This window comes from Grammomys surdaster, unplaced genomic scaffold (genome assembly GCF_004785775.1).
Source record: "Grammomys surdaster isolate TR1022 unplaced genomic scaffold, NIH_TR_1.0 345, whole genome shotgun sequence".
NCBI classification, from domain to species: domain Eukaryota; kingdom Metazoa; phylum Chordata; class Mammalia; order Rodentia; family Muridae; genus Grammomys; species Grammomys surdaster.
In genome coordinates, this window is record NW_021604764.1 from 2,397,806 (window position 1) to 2,421,290 (window position 23,485).

Consider the following 23,485-nt stretch of genomic DNA (forward strand, 5'->3'; position numbering starts at 1 on the left):
ATTTACAGAGACTTTGAAAGCAAAAGACATACGTGATTCCTTTTTCGAAGAACCAGATCTGTGGATCTGTGAGACTTTGGTTTCCATAATCTGGTCATCCAACTAATATTTATTGACACCTGCCAGGGACCCAGGTCTTTTTAGATACTGTGAATGCAGTAAAAACAAGATATGGTTTCTGCTGTTGTGGAATTTTTATTCCGTTGATGGAAGAGACAAGAAATAGACATTTAAACAAGTCCATAAGCCAGATAGTGAATAATGTTAGGAAACTGAGCAGAAAATTGGGATTCAGGCTCTGGGACTTAGCTGGCTACAGGATCGGTTTAGGAAGAGAAAATCAGGGATGAATGAGACGCTTTGGTGAATAGAGTCTGTGTTGCTCAAACCTAATGGCAAGAATTCCATGGAACCCATAATTGAAAAAGGGTTCTGACTCCACAAACTTGTCCTCTAGCCTCTATGTATGTGGTGTGGTGTGCATACACTCACATATAACACATGCACACATGCACATCCAGGGTGAAGAGAAACAAGTGCTCATTACAGATAGAACAGAGTGGACTGAGCTGCTGTATTATTTAGACTGGAAGTGGAAATTTCTCATTGGTAGGATGCACCACATGTATATTATGAATTTTTCTCATTGACAAAAACACCTGACCTGAGGAAAAAAAAATCCTAAAAAGAAAATCAAGGGTTTATTTTGGCTCACAGTTTGAGAGTATGTTCTATCATGATTCAGAAGTGATACCAACAGCCAGAAACAACTGGACACACTTCACAGTCAGGAAGCAGAGGGAGATGAACGGTAATGTTAAGTTCCATTTCTTGTTTTTTTATTGGGGCCATAACCTCAACCCTTGCAAGTACCACCCACACTTAAGGTGAGTCTGCTCACCTTAACTAATCAACTCTAGAAGCTTCCTTTATAGGCATACCCAGAGGTTTGCCTCCTAGGTGATTCTAGATGCTGTCATGGTGACAGCCAATATTAACCCCCACTGTTGAGCTCCAGACTGTTACTGTGGCACATCTCTGGGCCCTGCTTTATTTCTTCTTTCTTTCTCAAGCTCCATGTTGTGAAAGCAGAGCAATGTGATTTTACTATTAGCACAACATCAATCCAAGAAAGGAAAAGTGTCTGTTTTCTTAAGGGTTGGAGTGACTGGGAGTAATGGCTTAGCTAGAATAGTCACCCAGTCCAATAAAAAGAACAGTCCACTTCTTTGACACAGGAGTAACACATCTTGAGTTTCCCGAGGCAATTGATTAATCTGGGGGAGGAGAGGAATTTGCCTTCCTGGTGGATGGAGTCACCACAGGTTTTAGTTTGTCCAGACAGTCTCCAAGCATACTTGCTACCACAGTTTAATTATTAACTGTATGTCCAACCCTCTCAGAAGTATTCCAATTTATGATTCCCTCCACTATAGTATAAAAAAGTCCAATTCTGAGACCAGCCTCATTGGCTACTGCTACAGATTCAAAGCCTTGCCTGCAGTCTTAAGGAGGACTTAGGTGGCTAAAAGTAAGAGGCATGTGTCCACTGAAGAATGGAGGGACTGTTATCCCAAGGAATGGGGTAGTGGCTTCTGGGTGGCCAAAGCCACAAATGACAGTTACAGTTCCCCTTTCCTCTTTATAATGTTTGGTACAATTTACTAGCAAATTGAAGGAGACTGGGTGTTGGAAAAACATGGGTTTGAATCTTGGCTTTGTTGCTTCCTTTAGCTTATTGACCCCAGTTGGATCATTTTGCCTTTCCAAGCCCCAGGTTTCTTGTATACACAGAAAGCTAATCATAATCTGCCTGGGTGAGTTATGAAGATAAAATAGGTTAAGAAATATGAAGCCTTTGCCACAAAACTTTGACATATTTCACTCTATAAGTTGATAGGCACTGTTTTTCATGGTTCAAAAGAACAATAACTGGGACAGATCTGAGTAGCACAGGAAAGGACAGAGTGAAGGAAACCTGTTCATGTCGTGGTGGCCAGAAAACAAAGAGAGCAAGAACAAGTACCAGAAGCTCAGTGACTTCTTAAAGGGTACCCACCAAAACCTCAGCACAAGCCAGAAAACAAGCTTTCAACACATGGGCCATTGGGAGGCATGCCACATATAAAACATAGCACTAGATAGATCATAAAATTATCAATGACATTCTAATGTAGCAGATTTAGGTGGTATGAGAAAAAATGCTGTAAGAGATCCCCAGTTGAAATGCTCTGAGGAAGAAGGACTCCCAATTGTCAAGGTAGCGTATGAAATGAGACCCAGGGAACTGGAGGTCATTAAAATCAGGTCTGAAGGACAACTTGTCTACACATGTGTATATGATAAAGCCTTGGAAGCCCTGAATACTCAAGATCCGCCCTACCTTTGTGTCTTCTACCAAGGAAGGCTCCCACAGATTTGTTCTGCTGCTCCTTAAGTCTTTTAGTGTCCAGTGTTAGCTCTCAGTAAGGACTTCCCTAACTTCCTTTATGGAACGGTAGCTCTCACTGGTTCCCACTATTCATCTTTACCATTTGCAATTCTTTAACCCAGTATGCACTCTATCTGTTGTTTATCTTGTGCATTGTCACTTCCCCCAATAAAAAAAAATCCAGCTGCACAAGGGTAGGGATCTTTTGCCTGTTCTGGTCACAGATGTATCTCTAGTCCCTAGCATAGTACTTGGCGCCTAAAAGGTTAGGAGGGAGTCCATGACTGAGGGAAAGACATGAACAAAGGACAAACAGTATGTATTTGTGCACCTGACAGGTGGATTGGAGCACATGTATGAAATGTGAATGTAAGAGAGGATTTGTCCAGAGGAAACACATTTGTACACTTTGAAAACCAGCCAGTTTTCCTCTGCTTGGAATGGAAACAACCGTATGTGTTCCTATGAACGTGACGCACAGTTCTGTTTCTAGAGGAGCTGTCTAACAGCGATGTTTGTGGCAGGAGTTGGTATGGAGAAAGGGTAGAGGCAAGAACACCAGCTAAAGGGCTGGAACGGTAAAATACAGAAGCTCTGCTGCCCTTAAATAACAAGAGGGGGTTTGCATTGAAAGGATTAAGAGGGATGTACAATAAAATAGTGTCCAATGAAAGAGGAATAGCACGAACAGAGAAGTTTTAGTTAACATAACTAAGTAAATAACTAAATCAATGCATAAAGGAGAAAATGGCATAATGGAACGGCCTGTGTGTGGCATTTACATGGTAACTGATCCAGCACTGGGAGCCAGAACGAGGATAAGGATTTTGAGGGATGAAAGATGCCATTTTTCTCCTTAGAAACAAGATCTTTACTGGGAAGAATAATGTTTATAAGCACCTTCTGCTGCTTTACTCTGATTTCATGAGTCGACACAACATAAAAATAATTAACACCTAGAGGTCTTGATGCCTGTGTTCCTTTGGGACATAACTACAGTTATTGCTAAAAGTCAAAGATTTTGGTATCTCTGCTCCTGTCACTCCAGCTTTCTTTATCATAACAAAGTCTCCCACTAAAGGGGTCTACATACATATATGTCTTCAAAACAATAGATTAATCAAAGTGTAAAATTGTCCAAAAGCAGAAACAGATGGCAAAGGTGTTGAAATCTAGAGATCAAACATATGTATCCTTTCTTTCTAAGAAGTTGGAAATTACTTTTTCAATTGCTTTTGTCCCATGTGTATATTGTATATATGTGTATATGTGGTGGTGGTGGTGGTGGTGGTGGTGGTGGTGTGTGTGTGTGTGTGTAAACAGGGCTGCTATGAAAAGCCATAGAGATAATATCCTACACAATTAATGCAGGTCCTCTTCTCGTAGAATACATTGGCAATGATGCTTTCTGGAATTGAGCTGGTTATGCCCACTTAGATAAAGAGAAGGCTGACTGAATATAGAGGGAAGGAGAGGAGAGGAGAGGAGAGGAGAGGAGAGGAGAGGAGAGGAGAGGAGAGGAGAGGAGAGGAGAGGAGAGGAGAGGAGAAGAGAGGAGAAGAAATAAGGGGAGGGGCTCTATTTTTTCAGATGTTTTTTTTCTCACTCTCTTGGGCCCAGAAAAAAGCTGATACTTACCACTAGAGGTTAATTTATCTGGGTTACCATGACCTAATACAACAGCGTTAAACTAGCCCATGCAATTGTCTTCTTCTGTAGCTGAAGGATCCGTGACATTCTGAGAAAGCTTTGGAGACACACATGATAATATAAGAGACTAAATTCAGGGAAGATGGGTGTGATGGTGCACGTTTTTAATAGCAGCAATTAGAAGACAGGGCAGGTGGATCCCTGTGAGTTTACAGCAAGTCTGGTCCAGTACAGCAAGTTCTAGATGAGGGCTACACAGTTGGTTACTCTTTCAAAATATGTAGATAGAGAGATAGAGAGATAGATAGGGTAAGATAGGCAAAAGAGTGGGGTGTTCCAACAGCATATTTGGTCTATTCCACACAGAAATGGACCAAGAATTGTTTTGACTTGAGAGGCAACTGGAGTCCTGTAACAATGGACCTTAAATGTTAAGCTAATAGGGAACTGTTGAAAATGTTTAAAATTGAAAACTGATGGAAACAGAAAGCACCCCTCTTATTAGAAAGCATTGTATGTAAAAGTTATTCATAGTCTCCTGACTGAGTACTTCTGAGCAATGCATTGTTTGTCACGCATACTGACTGAGCCCTTCCACTCTGTTCACTATGTATTAATTACACATAGTATGTATCAGCACAATCACAGGCTTCAGAAACACCTACTAAAGCACTCGTTGCTGGCCTATCTTCCATTTAAATATTTTCTTTCATTTCCTCTCATTTGCAATGTCTTGGGTGACATCCCACAAGGAAGTAAACTTTCCAAGGACTGTCATGTTAGAACCTTAGGAGAGAAGTGATGTGGCCAAGCGTGTTAACAGGGGCGCTCTGTATGATGAGAAATGTATGTTTTCTTTCCCCTGGCCAAATTTTTCTAGTCCAGAAAGTGAAGGTTTTTCAAATATTAGCATGTAGTATATTTAACAAAGTGCTTACTGAAAATCCCACAAAATATGTCTTTCGTGCATACTTTTAAAGCACACGGGTACTCACCTTGGCTTGTGTAAGCATTCAGCGGTACATGTTATACTTTATTTTGGCTGGTGGGACATGTATTAGAAGGGTGGCTCACTTCAGACTCTGGGTGAAGTTGGCAAGCTGTATCCAAACCTGGTCCAAGGATAGGATGGCTCTAGTGAGCTCTGTACAAGAGCCTTTACTATCTGTTGTGCAAATACATGGGGGAAATTCACAGCTCCTTTAGAACTCCCCTTGGCCACCTAGTCAGCCATGGTCAAAGCCTCATCCTCTGTGGTTGAGTCTGGCTACAGCCAACCTTTTGGTTGTTCTCTCACTTGAATCCTGCCCACAGCCTTCCAGCCTTCATTTTGTCTCTGTAATCTTAAAATTCGAAGGGTATCTCCTATTTTTAAAACATCTTGTTGTTTTCTGGGACTGAGTAAGAAGAAACTTAGGCATGAGGAGTCAGGCTGCCCCAGAAATATATATGAGAGCTAACTGGGAAGGACAGCAATATGGTTTCAAATGTCTTATCTTGTACCTTGTATTTCTTTTGAAATTCTAAGAAAATTTTATGAGCAGAACGGGATATAGTTGTTATAAGAAAGAGAGCCTACATGGCATAGTATGTGACTATAAAAATGTATAGTATGTGACTAACATCCAGAAAAGTTTTCTTTCTTTAGTGTTTTTAGTATCTCTTTTATTCATATTATTGGTCGCAAAAGTTGGTGTTGATGATGCTAAGGTTAGATAGAACTTTGAGCAACTCATTTTGGTTGTACAGATTAATACATAACCCTCACTTAAAATGCTTCCTCTGAGACATGTCTCAGAGAGGTGAAGAAGACAGTGTCAAAAACAAAGTGGAATTACATAGATTTTCTGTAGTGAGAGCAGCACGAGAAAGACAGCGAAGAGAAAGTAGACTTGAGTCATATTTGGAAGTGGAGTTGCCTGTTGTCTTCCATAGGCCCTGATTGAAACGAGCTGGTTCTCCTGGATCCAGCTGTGATCCCATGTGAATGTGGTATCAGTTGTCCAAATTGGAGAACTCTGTGAGTGGCATGAGTCTGAGCAGAAGTTAGGGGAGATGCCAGAATGCCCAGTATAGCCTGCACCCTAGGAGGGATTTGTGGCCCACAATATTAACTTGGGGGTGAATAGAAGATACAAGTGTACATATTATTCAAAATGAATGTATAATATCCCAAAGACTAAAAATATTTCATTAGATAATTTTTGATTATAAAATAAAGCTTAAAGAAATAGGTCTATTTTTCTATCTAAGAGTTTTAAGTATCTTCTGAGAACTACCACCTAAAATGTTCAAATATAGAATCATAGAAAAGTGGCAAGAACATCTCCACTCAAGGTTCAGGGAACATCACAAATGAGCAGGAGGAAAGATTGTAAGAGCCAGACCTTGGTGAAGACTGCTAGGAAACAGTGTCTTCTGGATATGGCCCACTCATTGTCCCCATAAACTTACCTACCGCTGTAATCACCTGCCTGAGCCCTGCACAAGACTGGTTCCACCACCATTTGTCATATGTGGAAAGGGACTCATGAGTCCCCCTCTTCATCAGAAGTCTATTTTTAAAAAGACATCAGAGAAGAAAGGGGAATTGCTGGGAAGAAAGATTTCAGGAAGAGAGATGAAGGAACAAGCAAAGGAAATAGGGGATGAAAATGGCCCCAACTCAGTATATACATATACAAAATCCTGAACTATAATACCCAGCTATGAAACCTATGTGCTATAAAAACAACCTGCCAAGCAACATCTATGCCCACCTGTGCAATAGTGGCATGACCCACAGGGGCAACCAATTGCTCTCTGATTAGCTTCAAGGTCAGCTTCACAGGAGGAAATCCATGACTGACCCTGTAAGCCCCATGACCAATAGGGAGGCCATAGGCCCAATGAGGGAACTTCCTATTATTATTTAATTAAATTGATGTAGCATTAAACTGTCTTCTAAATATCTACATTTCTGCATATAGACAAAAGCTACACTCAGCTTTAACCAAAAATACTTCTCTTTGCAGTGAAACAAGGAGATTACAGAGGGACTCGGCTGCCCAAGATGCTAAAGAGTGACCTGACCCTAAGCAAGACATTTATATTATACCTCTAAGACTCAGGAGGGGCTGTAGAGGGACTAGGACTAATGGAAGACTTGGAAGATACGATAAAGACTACAAAATGATGTCTTTTGGACATAGCCTAAAAATTGTAGTCATGAACTCACAACAGCTGCCATTACTTTCACTGAACCTTTCAAAGACTGGCTCACCTACCAGTGATGGTTGAGGAGAGGACTCATGGGTCCCTACCCCTTACTTTCGAGCTACTGACTATTGATAGGCTCTGGGAGATGTGGAGTCATTGTGTTTGTCTTTAGCTGGGTACCCACTGCTGAGCCCAGCATTGCTCCAGTCGATAGCTCTAAACACATGGTCCCAGGTTCAAATTTAGGGGGTCACAAACCAAAAGAAATAGGCAGGAAGGTGGGAAAGAGATTCGTAGGGGAAAATGGAGTTGAGAGGAGTGGAGAGGAGTTATAAGAGATAGAAGTGCATATCACTAGTATGTAATTATTGTATCTCATATACATACATATATATGAAATTGAACAAATTTAATTAATAAAAAAGATAAAATAATGAAAAGAAAAACAAACAAATAGCATTCCTTTCTACCCCTCCATCTGCCATCAATAGCTCCTTAGTTGATAGAGTTGTCTTGGTGTCTTTGACATTTCTTTCCCTTTTGGAAGCAGTTTCTGCTAATTTTATGAACCACAAACTCTTTTATTAACTCTAATACTCACAACTTTTCACATTAGAATGGATGATGTAATGTAGTTTAAATAGCAAAATAGCCGTCAGTTTTCTTAGGGGTGTATAAAGTGATCTTCCAGCCGTTGACCTGTTCAATTCAAAGTCCTGTGGTAATTGCTTTGGGCCTCCCACTTTGGACAGCAGCCAGATGCCCTTTGGAGACCAGGATGGAGTGGCATGGCCTACCGTGCTCTTTCCCTCCATTTTCCACCTGACCCAGACAAGCTGCCTCTCTGAGGTGGCAGATGAAGGAACCGTAGCCCTCTCATGAAAAGCAGCAACTGAATAGCAAAAGCTGTGGCCAGGCCCTCAGCCCCTCTTACCCTGAGGCTTTGCAGGTCCTGGGAGGGCTGGGAATGCAACAACCTAGTGACCTTGTAAAACAGAGGGCCTCCCTGTGTTCTCAGGGCTCTGGTTGCAGGCAGCAGGCACCAAGTCCAGTGGGATTTTCTAGAAGGAAGTCTGGTGCTGACACCACCTCTGGTGGAATTTATTAGAAGGAAATCTGGTACTTATAGAATCAACAGGAGGCAGAAGGAACAGTCTATAAAAGAGCCATTGACCAAGAGAATCCAGACACGGGCCCTCAGGAACAATCTGGCCAGCGTGTCGGGTGTTAATGCTGTGACATCTTGATGACCCTAAATGTATCCTAGTTGTCTCCTCCGCTTTACCTCCAAAAGACAAAGTGTGAGTTGGGAACATCTAGTCTGTCTGCCGAGGTCTTGCTTTTATCCTGTCTCCCTGGCTTCAAAGGATGAAAGGACTGGTCCACTTGTCACCAACACAAAGTTGCTCAGGGCACTATCTTCTAGACAGGAGATTGTGATATTATATTCCCAAACAATGACAAACCTTCCACTAGACTCACTTTTGAATATTCCAATTCTGTAAGGCTAGAAGGGCAAGTCAGATAAAGGCCGTGGCATGTTAAAATTGGCTGACCTGGCTTTATCTGAATCAGGGATTAGCAGAGGAAGCTAACTCTTCCAGAGCTCACACACGGGGCAGGCAGTCCTCTGCTGGGCATGTCACGTGTTGTCACTGTATAAATGCTATAACTCTTGAGCCTTTCAGAAAGTCTCCAAAAGGAACAGTAGTTGACAAAGAGTTTTTTGACCAGGGGAATGACTGTGGCAACTGGGGGTGGCAGAACATGGGTGCTAAATGAAATCATGTGTCATTGTATGGAGAGAGACCCTAGGATGGACACAGGTAACTAACTTCTTCGACTCATTTTACTTTCTTGTATGAATCCAGCTACAGGAAACCACACAGGGGTGGTAAAGGGTTTTTTCCCCTTCCAATCTCTAAGGAAATGTAACTGGGAGTGAATAAGAGGCCCAAGTCATATATCAGTAGTCTGCAGAGGGTCTACATAAATCCTTTTCTTTAGAGTTATTGAACTGTTTTGAAAACGGTCTCAACAGAAGTTATTCCAAGTGCGCCAGAAAGGAAACCAGAGTCTTAAAGAAAAATATACTCACTTTGCTGAGCAAGGCAAACTATCAGTATTCGGAGAAACAAGCCGGCCTCTTGTGTTATACTTCCTCAACGAATTCACTGAAATGCTTACTTTATGTCTTTAAAAGGCTGATAGACAAGGAATTTTGTGGCCACTAAAAATTAATACCTACAAATGGTTCATAACCACTTCAAAAAGGTGGGCACTTTACATTTTTTTCTCTGTTGTTTGTAGTTCTTTATTGCGGTATTTTGCATATTGTAAACACAGTACACATTTTTGTGCTTAAAAAATATACAAATTGAAAGCATACTCTCTGGGGAAGGGTTTTCTCCTATTTGAGGAATTAGAATGAGACGTTCCTGTGTACTTCTATGCATAAACTAATGGATTGTATCATAGCCCTTTTTATGGCCAAGAACCTCATAGAATAATATTTTTCCAATAAACTCTTCGTGACTTTCTATTGTGGTAGGCTTTTAAACTCTTCTTAGAACTAATGTTTAAAATGAAAACCTTCCTATCTGGGGAGACAAAAACGGGCTACTATTTAAAGAGGACTAATGCAGTCATTCGATGAAATGCCTCCAGTTTTGAGATCCAGTGAAGATGCAAAGTGTATAGATGAGGCAGCTCTACCGAAACCAAAATAAATCAATGTGCACCTTGACCTTTTGGTTCAGAGAATGAGAGAAGCCATGGCTATCATTTTACTTCCTCTAGACTTTTGTACAACTCAATTCCTCAATTCTCAAGGGTCACCTTCATGTGCCCTTTTCTTAGTGGCCATTTCTTGCTGGGGAAGCAGCCTTCCTAAACCAGAACACTGGCTCTTGTTTTCCTTGATAATGTGCTTTCTCCATGCTTGGTAAACATCTGTGATGCTATGTCTTTAGCATCTGCTGACATGGAGGTACCACAGGCTGGGGATCTTACACGAAATCTATGCCAATTTAGTAAATGAATGAGTAGAAGGTAAGAGAAGGAGAGATTTCTTTTAAATTTCATTAGAACCAATGAAATATGCTATGAAATTATATTACTAGAGTAAATGTAGTACTATATTCAAAGTCCCTAAGAACAGCTTTCAGTACTTTTTTTTCTCATTTTGTATTTGTTAGATTTTCCTGTGATACCTTACTCCCTAAAACTCCTATGTTTCAGTCAGTGATCCAGAGCACTCTTCTAAAGAAAGCAGGGGAGAAAGACCCATATTTGCATAGAGCAAAAAGGGCACTCTAACATCTGGCCTGGGCCCATTTGTGAGTGCTTGTTAAATTCGCATGAATCCATGAACTATTCTGAATTTGTAAATGCCAATTTGTATAGGCTGTTTTCTCCCAGACCAGTGGCATTGACTTTGGGGGTCTATCCCTGCTTGTTTACTTGCCAGTGGCATTTGACCTGGGGTTAGACCCGTATTTAACCCTTTCCTGTAGGTCAAAACCAAATTGATTTGGCAAAAATGAAATTGAAAATGAGTCATGTGTGCAGCAGGTGTCCCTTGCTCAGAAAGCTCTGCAGGTGGAAGAATTTTCAGGCCTGTTTCTCGGCCATCTCCAAAGAAGCTTCAGAGGTCAGGAAGGTAATCCCAAGACATCCCATGTGGTCAGGGTCTGGAGAGGAACAGAACAGGTGCCACTCTGCAATTTTCCCAGCAGGTTTGGGAACCATTCAAAGATGTCCATTTGGAAGATAATTTATTCATGTATTCATGAACATTTGTCTGGCACTTTCTGTGAAGTGATTTACTTCGAAGTTGCCCTAAACGACTAGAACTTTGCCCTTCACTCTACCTCCCACCATCAGCCAAAGACTTTGATTTTCAAAATGAAGTACATATTGTGTTTTTCTCTTTCTTCTTTCTAGAGGATGAGGAAGATGAAGAGATGGTAGAACCCAAAATTGGTCATGATTCTGAACTGGAAAATCAAGACAAAAAGCAGGAGACAAAGGAAGGTAAGGTGATGAAGGAAGGTGTGGTTGGCAGATAAGCTGGGTCATTACTTTGGTTTTGTTTTCTTTTATCAGACTAAGAGATGATAGAAGCAAACAAAGCTGAAGTTCACATGCTCTTTGTATGAGATTTTGTATGATGGCTTACCATTCAAAACAGACACTGGAATCACCAGATCAAGAACTTGTTGCTTTCAGGCTGACTGAAGCGAATAAAGTGGAAGCAACTTCAGTGTTAATCACAATTCCATTGAGTGATTACTAAACACAGAGATAACATGGGACAAACTCTCAGTTGCCATGTTACACCAGAAAAGATAATCATGAGGAAAAAGAGCTTCTGCAATTTATTTTATCAATTACTTCTGAAGTTTTACATATGCTCCACATAGAAACAGTAACAGCAATCATTACCGATTAAAGGATTCTTTTACAATTCTGCCCATGCGGGGACAAATAACCACATATTTCAGTTGTAATAGTTACTAACACTGGGGGGTTAGTTCAGTGGTAGAGCATTTTTTTGTAATGCTCAAGAGTGCAAGACCCTGAGTTTGGATCCCAGCACTGGAAGAGAAAGGAAGACAAAATAACAACTGTCATTGATTAGGGGCTTACAATATACTTACCTCTCCTCCAAGAAGGTGAAAGAACACTATCTACATCAAAATGTCCTTTGGAGGAGTATACTATCATTATCATTATTGTATTGGCAGAGAACTAAGAGAGAAAGAACTGCCCCAGGATACATAACATATAAGTGCGTTAGCCAAGACATAGGTTGAAGCTTGCATGAGCTAAGACTTAGGTTGAATCTCCAACCTGTATGTTATACCATAATGCCATCTTCATGACTTTTCTTTAGACATTTTTCTTTCTAGTTTACTATGTTAAGACTCTCAGACAAAGAGATTTTGAGTTGTCATTCTTACTGAAAAATGGCTAGAGGTCCCTGAAGACCTGGAAGCAGGCTTTAAAATCTTCTTCGAAATACCTAATTAGTCTTATCAATTACAGATCAGCATAAACCTAATAAGGATCTCAGTTGAAATTTAAAAATTTAAAAAATTTTAAAAATGCCCATGGCTCTGGTTTGGTGTGTGTCAAGTTGTTTTGTTTTGTTGTTTTGTTTTGTTTTGTTTTGTTTTGTTTTGAGACAGGGTTTCTCTGTATAGTCCTGGCTGTCCTGGAACTCACTCTGTAGACCAGGCTGGCCTCGAACTAAGAAATCCACCTGCCTCTGCCTCCCAAGTGCTGGGACTAAAGGCGTGTGCCACCACCACCAGGCCTATGTGTCAAGTTCTTGATTCAAGAGTTTCCTAGGAATGTATGTCTTGCTCCAATTGCTCGCATTCTCAGAGAAAAATCCACTTGGTCTGAATAGCTACCACAGTTTACATCCATGCACGCTTAATAGAAGTTTGTATAGATACGATGTGGGGACACTTCTTAACTTTTAAAAATTGTGTCCTGAGGTCGGGAGAGAAGACTAAATAGCTCAGAGCACTTGTTGCTCTTCCAGAGGACTTGAGTTGGATTCTTGGCATCTGCATAGCAGCTCATAGCCATCTGTAACTCCAGTTACAGAAGATCCAGAACCTTCTTCTGGCCTCTGTGAGTACTAGACACACAAGTAGTGCATAGACATATGTGGTAGCAAAATACTCATACAGACAAAGTGAAGATGAGTAAATCTTTTAAAAAGAGAGATAGAGATTAAAGAGTAAAAATTACCTCCTGCTAAGGCATATTTGAGCTCTGTATGCATGTTTAGTTTGGTCTTAATTATACGTATGCAAACTCGGTTATAGAAAAACCGGTGTAAAGTAATGAGGCAAAAGAAAGGGGTCCCTGGATCAAGTCTTGGCTCTGTCACTCATTAGCTGCATGATCTATAATGACTAACTTGGCTGATGTACCTTATTTTGGCTCTGGTTTCCTCATCTGGCAAGCAGAGATAATGCCTACCTCATGAGTTTGTTTTTTAATATAAGACTCAAAGGGGCTAGTATGGAAAAACTTGGCACAAAATAAGCACTGTAGAAATGTTTGCCAAATGATTATTTGTTGTCTTGCCTTACAGTACCAGGTCTGTAACTGTGCCCTACACATGATGTTACGGCCTTGTGTGCCCCAGTTCCCTGAGCTCAGGTTTGCCATAGCCCACAGCTTTGAAATCAAAAGATGCAAACTTTTTTTTTCTAACTGTTTTGGAGAGCCATTGGTAAGGTGATTACCATGCCCAGTTTCAGGCGTCTAGGAGGTGAGGTTCCAGGAATGACTGAGAACAAGTGAAAGACTCAGTGTCTTAACAGTTGCATCCACAGAAGGCATTGGCTTTACTGTTTTTTTTTTCTGAGAAACTCTAAACAGATTCCATAGAAGCGATTTCACATTTAAACCTCAACTAAAAACATCTTATTTAAAAAAGCAATGAAGTGAATGCCTTTAGCACAGGTACAGAAGCGACAAAATAAGCCAGGATCGATTGAAACACAACAGTTTCCTTTTGCAAAGCAGCTTAAAACATGCCCAGCGATATACAACCTCCAAGCTCTTGGTGGGCCTTGGCCGGGATTCACCCCTGCCATGCTACTCCCAACCCCAATCTCCAAACCCTATTCCCAGCAAAGCCAAGCACCTCCTTCTTAAGTTCCAAGCAAAAACACCCTTCAGTTTTAACTGTTCCCCGTGCTTTATGGAATTGATTAAAGCCACACTCAAAGTCAAAAAGAAGTTTGAAAGAACATTTCCTGTTGCCGCAGCACGGTGTGCCTCGTTCTCCATTAATGACATTTCTGCAAATTAGCACATAATGGGTTAAGAGCATGTTTATGTTAGCATCAAACTATCTGGGGTTTTTTCCCCCTCTCTCTCTAAGCAAGACAGTACTTTGCAAACCTTTAAAAGAATCTGTAGCAGATCTAATTGTGGCGCCATTCACAGAACTGCTGGAGGAGGGCTGTGTCAGCACTTCCAGGGAACCCTGCCTTTAGGGGACTCAGCCATGAAAATATGCTCTGGGTTAAAACTTGACATACAGTTTCAAACCAGGGAACACATTTTTGGGAAATCTATCTCTCCACCCCTCCTTCCTTTCTCTTTTCCTCTCTTTCTCCCTACCTCCCTCCTTCCCTCTCTCCCTTCCTTTCTCCTTCTCCTTCCCCTTCCCCTCCCCCCTCCTCCTCTTCCTTCCCTTCCTTCTTCTCCTCTTTCTTTTTCTTTTTCATGAAGAAAAATATAGTAAGACATGGAAAAATTCAATATGCATTAGGTTTTTTATTTGTTTGATTTTTACGTATTTCTCCATGTTACACCAAGATGCCTTGAGTATACAGAGAATAGTTTTTGATTTACTATTTTGCTATGTGCACTTTATGGCACAAAGAATATACAAAGTTGTAGGTTAGCTTGTTAACTTTTCATCAAAAGTTCGGAACACTCCACATGTCAGAGTCAGGTTAAGAGACTCAGAGTAAGAGGATTGGAGCCCTCACTCCTGTAAATTCAAAGGAAGCCGTAAGCCTCAAGTTAGCTTCCGAGCCGAATGTCTGTCTGTGTTAGTTTCATATGGTTCCCTGGTGCTGTTTATGAACTGATTGTACTGTAAAATTTCCATTAGGGCCATTTGCCCCAATTTCATCTCATGTTTTCACTGGCTGCATGGATTGCTTATTTTTATCTTTTAGATAGTCTTGCAAAACATCTTTTAAACACCATGTTTTTATATTCCAATGTAATGCTGGATTGTAAAAACAAGGCAAGCCATTTATAAAGTGGGTATTTTACAAATAAATGTAGACTTAAAATGAAATTAAGGGGCTGGGAAGTTAACTTAGTCAATAAATTATATGCAATGCATACTTGACCTGAGTTTGTGTTCCCAGCACCCATGTGCAAAGCCAGGGAGAGCAGCCCTTACTATTAATTCAGGCATTGGAGAGGCAGAGACAGCAGACCCAGGAGCTACATGTCCAGTCTAGACAGCTGATGATGTTGAGATTTTCTGTCTCAGAGATGGGAACAGGATTAAGAAAGACACCTGACATAGACTTCTGACTTCTGGCCTGCACACACACACACACACACACACACACACACACACACAAACACTGAAATTAAAATATTCGGTGTAAGTTGTGAACTTCACTATGGACATTTTGTCTTTGCAGAGGCAAATGTTCTAAGAACCCTAGAAACAAGAGAAAGAGGGTACAGTAAATGGAACCAATTAAAAAGAAGCTAAGTACATATTTGTAAGAAAAATCAAGAACCAGAAAAAGAAAGAAAACATAGTTGGCAGGATAGAACCATCTTAAAGAGTGCACGGAAAATGTAAGACTCCATATAAAAGACTAAGAGAAAATAACACTATATAACTAAACAATAAAAAGGTGACCCTAAATAAAGTTTGAACTAGATTTTAGTTTTGCAGGTCACATTTGCTTATATATTTTCAAAATGTTTATTTCGTGACTGTGATTCATAGATGTTATTCAGGCTAAATGTAACTGAGTAAATGTATAGATTATCTTGTTCTTTGGATACTATGTAAGTCATATACACATAGTCTCCTTTTCACACAGATTCTCCTCTTTAAAGAACACTTTAAATACATAAAGCATTGCGAGCCACCAGCTCCTGAAAGGAATTCTTTGTTTTATATTATGAAACTAAATAAAATATCATATAATCCATACCCACGTTTTCTCTGATGTGGTTTTTTGAAAAAAAAAATATATATATATATATTACACAGGTAGTAACTTTTTATTCAAGGCAATAGACTTGTAAGAAGAGATACAGGGTGAAATAGATGTGGTTCAAAAAGGTAAACAGAAAGTGGATTTTCTTGATTTTTCTTGTATTCGGAGGAAAAGGCTGGAGGGTAAGGGAGAGAGATCCTGCTACTTTGTTTGATCCCAAACAAGTCTTGAGCCACCTATGAACAATAGCCAAGGCTGAATATATATAAATATATGCATATTATACAGAGAGATATAATTCATTGGACTTATGGGACAGGCAAAAAGCAGCAGAAAGGTATTCCAAGGAGAGCTTGGCAGTGCATCTGATAAAAAGACACTGCTGATGGGATTTTTTTCATCTCTGTATTTAAATCATAGTGGATTCCATTAACTCATACTTTATTTTTCTGTCCGAGAGGTTTTTATTTCTTGGTGCCTCTTTTAACTGTGCATCCTGGGCACTCCATTAGTTTCTCATTTATATTGTAACAACACCAATTTAAATATTTTTTAAGCAATGGGAGATTAGTTTTAATCAAAAGTAGGTATGATTTTATGATTTTATTTATTTAATTTGTAAGTTGAATATTGTTTATGACTTTTTGAAAGCACTCATCTGCACATGCATGTTATTATTTTGTGCAAACAAATCATGTCATTTGATCCCTGTTAGACATCAAAGCTTAACATAAAGTGTATCCTTTGTTTTGGTTCAGTAGCAATTTGATTTCGGGCCAAACATTGTATTGTTAAGGATCCCGTCTGGAGAGGCGGCTGGTTCGCCTACCTGGACCCAAGCCTCTGCAAGGTCACTTTGATCAGCCATTTATGTTCCTCCCAGAGAAGAGGTTGTATGTCCTGAAAGCCGAGATCAAAGTGACAATAAGCTGTGAGGAAGAAAAAAATTACAGAAAATTACACAGATAGTATTTTTTATTCAAGGTAATAGACTTGTAAGAAGAGATACAGGGTGAAATAGATGTGGTTCAAAAAGATAAACAGAGAGTGGATTTTCTTGATTTTTCTCGTATTCGGGGGGGGGGGAAGGTGGGAGGGTAAAGGGAGAGAGCTCCTGTTACTTTGTTTGATCCAAAGCACGTCTTGAGTCACCTATGAACAGTAACCAAGGCTGCATCTTTTTAAAAGACAATTTGCTTGGCCCATACTAGCTTTGTTTGGTGAGGGTAATTCATTTATTAACAATATTAAGCAAACAAATTGGACCTAGCACTTTATAGATTTGTTCTTTGTTTCACTTGTTACATTTAGTAGCTTTACTGTACCCATCGAAGAGCTAATTGAAGCTTCATGAGGAGGCTAGGGAAATACACTAATAAGCTAGTTTGTGGTCACTTATTATTGATGCTTATCTATTTCGGGGGTCTATATTTTTTTAAACTGGACTCATAGTTTAAGCTCAAATCAGTAAGAGTCAGAGCCAGAGAGTGGCTGGTAAAATGGTGGTTTGTTTGCATCCACCTCATGATCCATGTCCTCTACCAAATCCCATTCTGAATTCTGAATCTAGACATCACCAGCTTCCTCCTTTTGCCGACTAGCATCTGAGCAGGACTCCACAGTGGAGCTTCATAGGAATTTTGGAAAGTCTCAATACAGCCGGCAGTTTTAGGGCTCTAGCACCTTAGAGATCTAAGGACTGTGTCAGATTCTGTCATGACGAGTGGGCTGTGTTTCCAGATCTTCTGCTGGAGTTCATGGGGCACATTTTGCCATACTGTTAACTGGTCAGCATTTCTGAAGCATGAATCAACTCCATCAGAATCACTATCATTTTTGTATTATTATTATGAATGGAATCTTGAGTCTTTTCAAACTTCCAGTGGCCTGGTCTGAGGCAAGGAAGGGGGAAGCCCAAAGAAGAGAGAAAAATCCCCTGGAGTGATTTTACAGAAGGACTTCTTCATTGTTCAGATTTCTTAGAACAGTGGCCTTAAAACATCATTAATCAAGTCCAATAAAACCTCTATAAAATTTTATGTAGCAGCTGACTATACCTAAAAGATTCTTCTCATCGTGTGGCCAGGGAGAACCTGGTCCTGACTGTGAATATGCTCTTAGGAATCTTGTCAGGCTCAAATGAAAGCTAGTTCATCCAGGACACTAACTGCGATTTTAATTGGTTACCCTCCTGAAAGCTAAATATTCAGTGTTTTCTTTAAAGGTGATGGTTCAACTGTCCCCTGGCTGTCTGCTCAGGGGTAGAAATGGGGTTTCTTGAGACCATCAAGGTTCAGCTGAAAATGTCTGCCCATAGGCCTTCTTCAGTCTGGGAGAGTTCCCAATCTCTTCCCTAGAGTTTTATGCAATAAGAGTTGCTGAAGGGATTGCTTATAGAATTCGCTTATAAACTTTGCGGTCACCTGACTTGCAGGCACCATGGAACCCTGACAGTTATTTCACCTCCTATTCTTATTTTATATCTTCAAATTTAATAACTAGATAGAATTAAAATAAAATAACCACTCTAAGTAATAAAAGAAACTGTGGGATGTTTTAGAGAAGCCCTGTGTGACTTCAGACCAGAAAGGACATGGCTTAGCTAGTGATGTCAGTTTCCCAGCTAGCCAACCCAAGTCAAGTAAAGTTACCCGGTGGAGAGCAGAGTACACATCTGGACCATGTCACAGATAGACTCTAATAAGTAAGATCTTATTCATGTATTTTTTATTGGATATTTTATTTACATTTCAGATGTTATCCCCTTCCCCCATCCCCCCGCCCAGGAACCCCCCATCTTATTGCCCCTCCTCCTGCTTCTATGAGGATTATTCATGTATTTTTCTGCCTTATTTAAGTTTTTTTCCAGTTCATTTTAAAAGCAAATAACATTTAGAACTGATATCTTAAAATATGTCAATCTATTTTTACTTATAATAATTCCTACTTCTTCAAAATAGCAAGTAGATGAGATATGAAATCTTTTATGGGAGAATAGCTACAAATGGTGAGAGTTTGAGAATGATTTATAATCATAATTAACAAAAGTTTGCTTTCCTGTGTATTATCTCTCCCTGTATAAACAAGCTCTTTCAAGGGCAGGATTTCTGTGGAACCATTTTAAATTGTCCCCTCTCCTTCCTAACAATCTGTCTTGCATAAAAAAGCCCCACCAAGAGAGCTGACAGAGGAAGAAAAACAGCAGATCCTGCACTCAGAGGAATTCCTCATCTTCTTCGACCGAACAATCCGAGTGATTGAAAGAGCTCTAGCTGAGGACTCTGACATCTTTTTTGACTACAGCGGCCGAGAGCTGGAGGAGAAAGATGGGTTCGTTGCTTATATACATTTTGAAAAACACTGTGTGATAAATTGTTGCTTCTATTGTCTTAATGTTCTTTCTTAGGATGTGGGGTCTCTCTATGCTGCCCAAGCCGTTCCTGTACTGGACTCAAGTGATGGACTAGGCTCAGCTTCTCCAGTGCTTAGTCCGGATGCTAGTCCAGCTTACCTCACTGATTTTAAATACATTTATGCATTTACTAAGCAAACCCAAAGTCTAGCAAATGAGAGGAATATGGAATTCCAGGACTGATCTTACTAAACAGCTTTGACTGGGGGCTTTTATTATAACTTCTGGCTTAGCATTTCCCTGCAATTATCGTGTGCCCCTATGAAATTCTTTTGAACTTTAAATCAGCAGTCCGGGTCAGGTGATAGAGACGAACAGAGTGACACACATTGTCCTTTGAGAAGACATTCTCCTGTGCAGCTGGGGAAGATCTATAGCAGATCTGCTAGATTGATTCTTGCTGGCTAAGCAAACAGGAAGCTGGAAAAATAAACAAGAGCTATATAGGGTAACAAGAGAGGTGAGAAACAATCCGGACCGTGTATCTTCTTTTTAGTCCTATAAGGTTGTGTATGTTGCATGCACATATGTACATTATAGGAAACATGTACGGCAAAGAGACATTTACAGAGAAAACAAGCAAAATCTATCCAAAGAGATTGGAGAAGGAGGAGTCCATATGACTTTCTCTGTATTTGTGACGTATGTATTAGAAAGGACAGGAGCTACCAGCCATCCCCATGGGCTATCGGGTTCCGCTTTATGAGACTCATAAGAAGCAGACATAGTTGGATTGTTCCTATATATTTCTTTTGTCTGGGAACAATGTGTGAAGGTAGGGTCACCTGCTTTTTGCATCAAATTTGATTTTTTAAACTATGTCTAAAATTCAAATTCATTCATAAAGGAAAAAGTGATATCCATATTGAAAAGAACGTAGCAGAGGCATGGTAATTATTTAATTTCATGGGGCGTTTTGAAAACATTCTCAACAGTTTGGCATCGTTAAAATGCACAGAGGAGATAAGAAGCCTGAATTTGCATGCTCTACCAATGTTTGGCTTCTTTTTAAAAAAAAAAAAAAAAAAAAACATTTCTAGTGGCTCAATTGATTTTAATGCTCTCCCCTTCCTATCTGAGTACACGGCCCACTACTGTACTGCTTTTCTAACAGAACTGAGTTGCATTCATCTTACCTGTAGTGCTAGAGCTGCATAGAATTAGTGGGGCTCTAAGAGCCAAGGAGTGGACACAGAGATCATGCTATGTCAGCTCACCAGAACTTAGATATTCTCTGAAGCCGGGGTACTCATTCTGAGCATGAGCTACCGAGGTGAATGATACTGATGTAACGTAGTTGGCTAGAGTGACTGGAAGAAGGGTGACTGTAGACAGACTCCTGGATTGAGTGAGATCGAAGCAGTTTAGGCAGATTCTTTTGCGCTGGCACAGAACAGGCATTTAAGCATATCAGGCCCTTGAAGGAACTGAATGACCAGTGCAGAGTTCTTTGAAAATATTACCAAGGTCAGTTGAATGTTAGCCAAATAAACACTGGCCAACTTGCAATCAGTCCTCTGAGACACAGTGCTCCTTTGGTCAATGACAGACTTGTGATTCCCCGGATCTCCACCATCCCTGTCTCACAGCAGAAATGATCACCTACTGTTCCTCAAGGAGGCAGCCACTAAGGCCAATCACAATTCACAGATAGAAACATGGATATCATTTGGGGAATCTGACAGTGTAGAAGGTATTGATAACAAGAAACTCCCTTCATTTCATGCCCCTTTAATAGCAGAGAGGTTTAAATATTTCAGTTTAGTCTTAGTGTGTGTATAGCGTGGATACTCAAGTGAAAGTGAGAGGGCTAGCCTTGGGAGTCAGGTTCTCCTTCTACCATAGTATCAGGGAACTGAGCTTGGGATATTCAGACCTGCACAAGTATTTTTATCTGCTGAGCACTCTTGCTGGCTGAGGGAAATTTTTAATAACCCTGCTTCAGGCTAGAGCCAAGTAGAGGGAAGAAAATATTTCAAGACTGACTAAGATAAGCTGAAACAAATTTGACATTTTACAGCAGGCTCAGAACCAATGCAGAAAGCTTTTCTGAGCCTTTAGAAAGAGCTCTCCATAAAGGAGAATATATTTAATTCATTTACTCATGATCATGTGCTCCTGTCTAGACACAACTCTGTTCTGGAACCTTGCTTTTACCTCTGTTACTTAACCTACCATAGGGATGTACAGGCTGGAGCCAACCTTTCTTTCAACCGTCAGTTCTACGATGAGCATTGGTCCAAGCATCGGGTGGTCACTTGTATGGACTGGTCTCTCCAGGTAAGAATTAGTGCTGACAGGACAAACTTGACATGTGTTTAAATATTTGTTCTCCTATTTTGGATATACTTATTAATCTATGACTCTCTGCCCACTGATGTTTGTTCACATTTTTCAGAAGTTTGGGGGTTAATTATCCATTCAGATATTATTAATTAATACGCTCCTGGAAACAAACAAGCAGCCAGACCATTCTGTGCAGGAAGCTTTTCTAAGCGTAGTCACTGTTGGTTTCCTACTGATCGACTTGATGAATGAACAACCCAACCTGTTGACTATCCATGAGTCACTATGCCCCGGACTGAGCAACTAAGTAATGCATAAAAGCACACAATTAAGTTGTGGCGAAGTCAGCATTTGAATGCATGTGGTTTGAGTTTTGAGCTCCTGCATTTGTTTTTATCTGTATCACTGACATAACAAGCGCTATAGCAACTACCTTGAAAGTGACGTCTTATTTCACCATCAAGGAAATTATAGGAAGCAGTCATTGTCAAGATTTGCATGCTGTAGCTGAAGAAACTGTAGCTCAATAGATGCTAAGTAACTTTCTAACCTTCACACAGTTAGGGTACAGAAGAGCAGATCTCAAGCCTTGCTATGCTCTACTGCATGGGTTTTAACTGCTTCTCCCCTTAGGAAACTGCTTATGAAGCTGAAACCAGAAGCGCTTAAGAATGAGAAGTGATGTAGACAGACAGCAAGTATTGCTTAAGAGTAGAGTGTAAGAGGGGATCACTCTCTGGTCACATCTCAGAAGACTGATCTAGGCAAATGGGGTTATAACAAGAGTCTCATTTAATCTCCTTGGGAATTGAGGGGGAGTGTGATCCCCATAACTGTCTGGTCGGCAGCTACTAATTAGATGGGGGTCCTCTGCTCTTGCACCCTCTTTGACATCCAAACAACAGAGCACAGAGAACATGACCATAGAAAGACTAAGACAGTCAAGCTCGCCCAGTCTCTCTGCAGTGTGTGGGTGGTCTGTGTGCATGTCCTGGTGTACAGAGAAATTAGATCCAAGCCCCAGAAAACACTTAGCTTGGAGTGTTCACTTATTCATGGTCTGGAATCACGCAGGATCTTTATCTGACACATACCCCAACCAAGGCAACTGTTAGTGGTTCTGAGCTAACCCTCCCTGAAGAGACTATGGGCTACCAGCAGTGGGGCCGGTCCCACTGAGCCCCATGTGTGCTTGCATGGATTTGTTTCCACAAAAGTTCCTTCCCATGTGACATTTGTGTCAAAGGAAGTAAAACTGGAAAGCATAGAAATGTTTCTATGGACTCTTCTCTCTCTCTCTCTCTCTCTCTCTCTCTCTCTCTCTCTCTCTCTCTCCCCCTCTCTCCCCTCCCCCCTCTGCCTGTCTACACTGTGGGAATTGATGTGAAATTGTAAGATATGCATTTTGCAGAGATTTTTTTTAAAAACTAGAATCCGTAAAATTCTGTGTCATACTTTTGTGGGTTCAAAGAACCAGCTTTTCGTGCTTCTGAGACGAAGAGACACTCTGAATTGAAGTAGACACACTTAGGCAAACTAAGACAAAAAAAAGAAGGACGTGACACAGGCTACAGTGTAATGGCAGCAGGTATGCCTTGGAGTTTCCTGTGGGAAACAAAATGGAGCTGCAGGAAGAAAAGGAAAGAAATGTGAGAGAATTCTGTGTAATATTCTGAATTAAGTAGGCAATAACACAATACATGCAAAATATCATATAAACACTACTCTCACAAAAAAGTCTGGGTACCCAACACTCTGTCACCTCTTCCA

At 40.4% G+C, this 23,485-nt stretch overlaps 1 protein-coding gene across 2 annotated transcripts in view; it reads left to right on the top strand.

Moving 5' to 3' along the window:
- Positions 1–23,485, top strand: part of Dync1i1 (dynein cytoplasmic 1 intermediate chain 1) — a 290,802-nt gene that overhangs the window by 162,320 nt on the left and 104,997 nt on the right. For both annotated transcript variants that reach the window (XM_028779147.1, XM_028779148.1), the window contains exons 6-8: positions 11,225–11,314; positions 19,185–19,347; positions 21,610–21,709. In XM_028779147.1, coding sequence (XP_028634980.1) covers positions 11,225–11,314; positions 19,185–19,347; positions 21,610–21,709 — 353 coding nt within the window. The remainder of the gene's footprint in view (positions 1–11,224; positions 11,315–19,184; positions 19,348–21,609; positions 21,710–23,485) is intronic.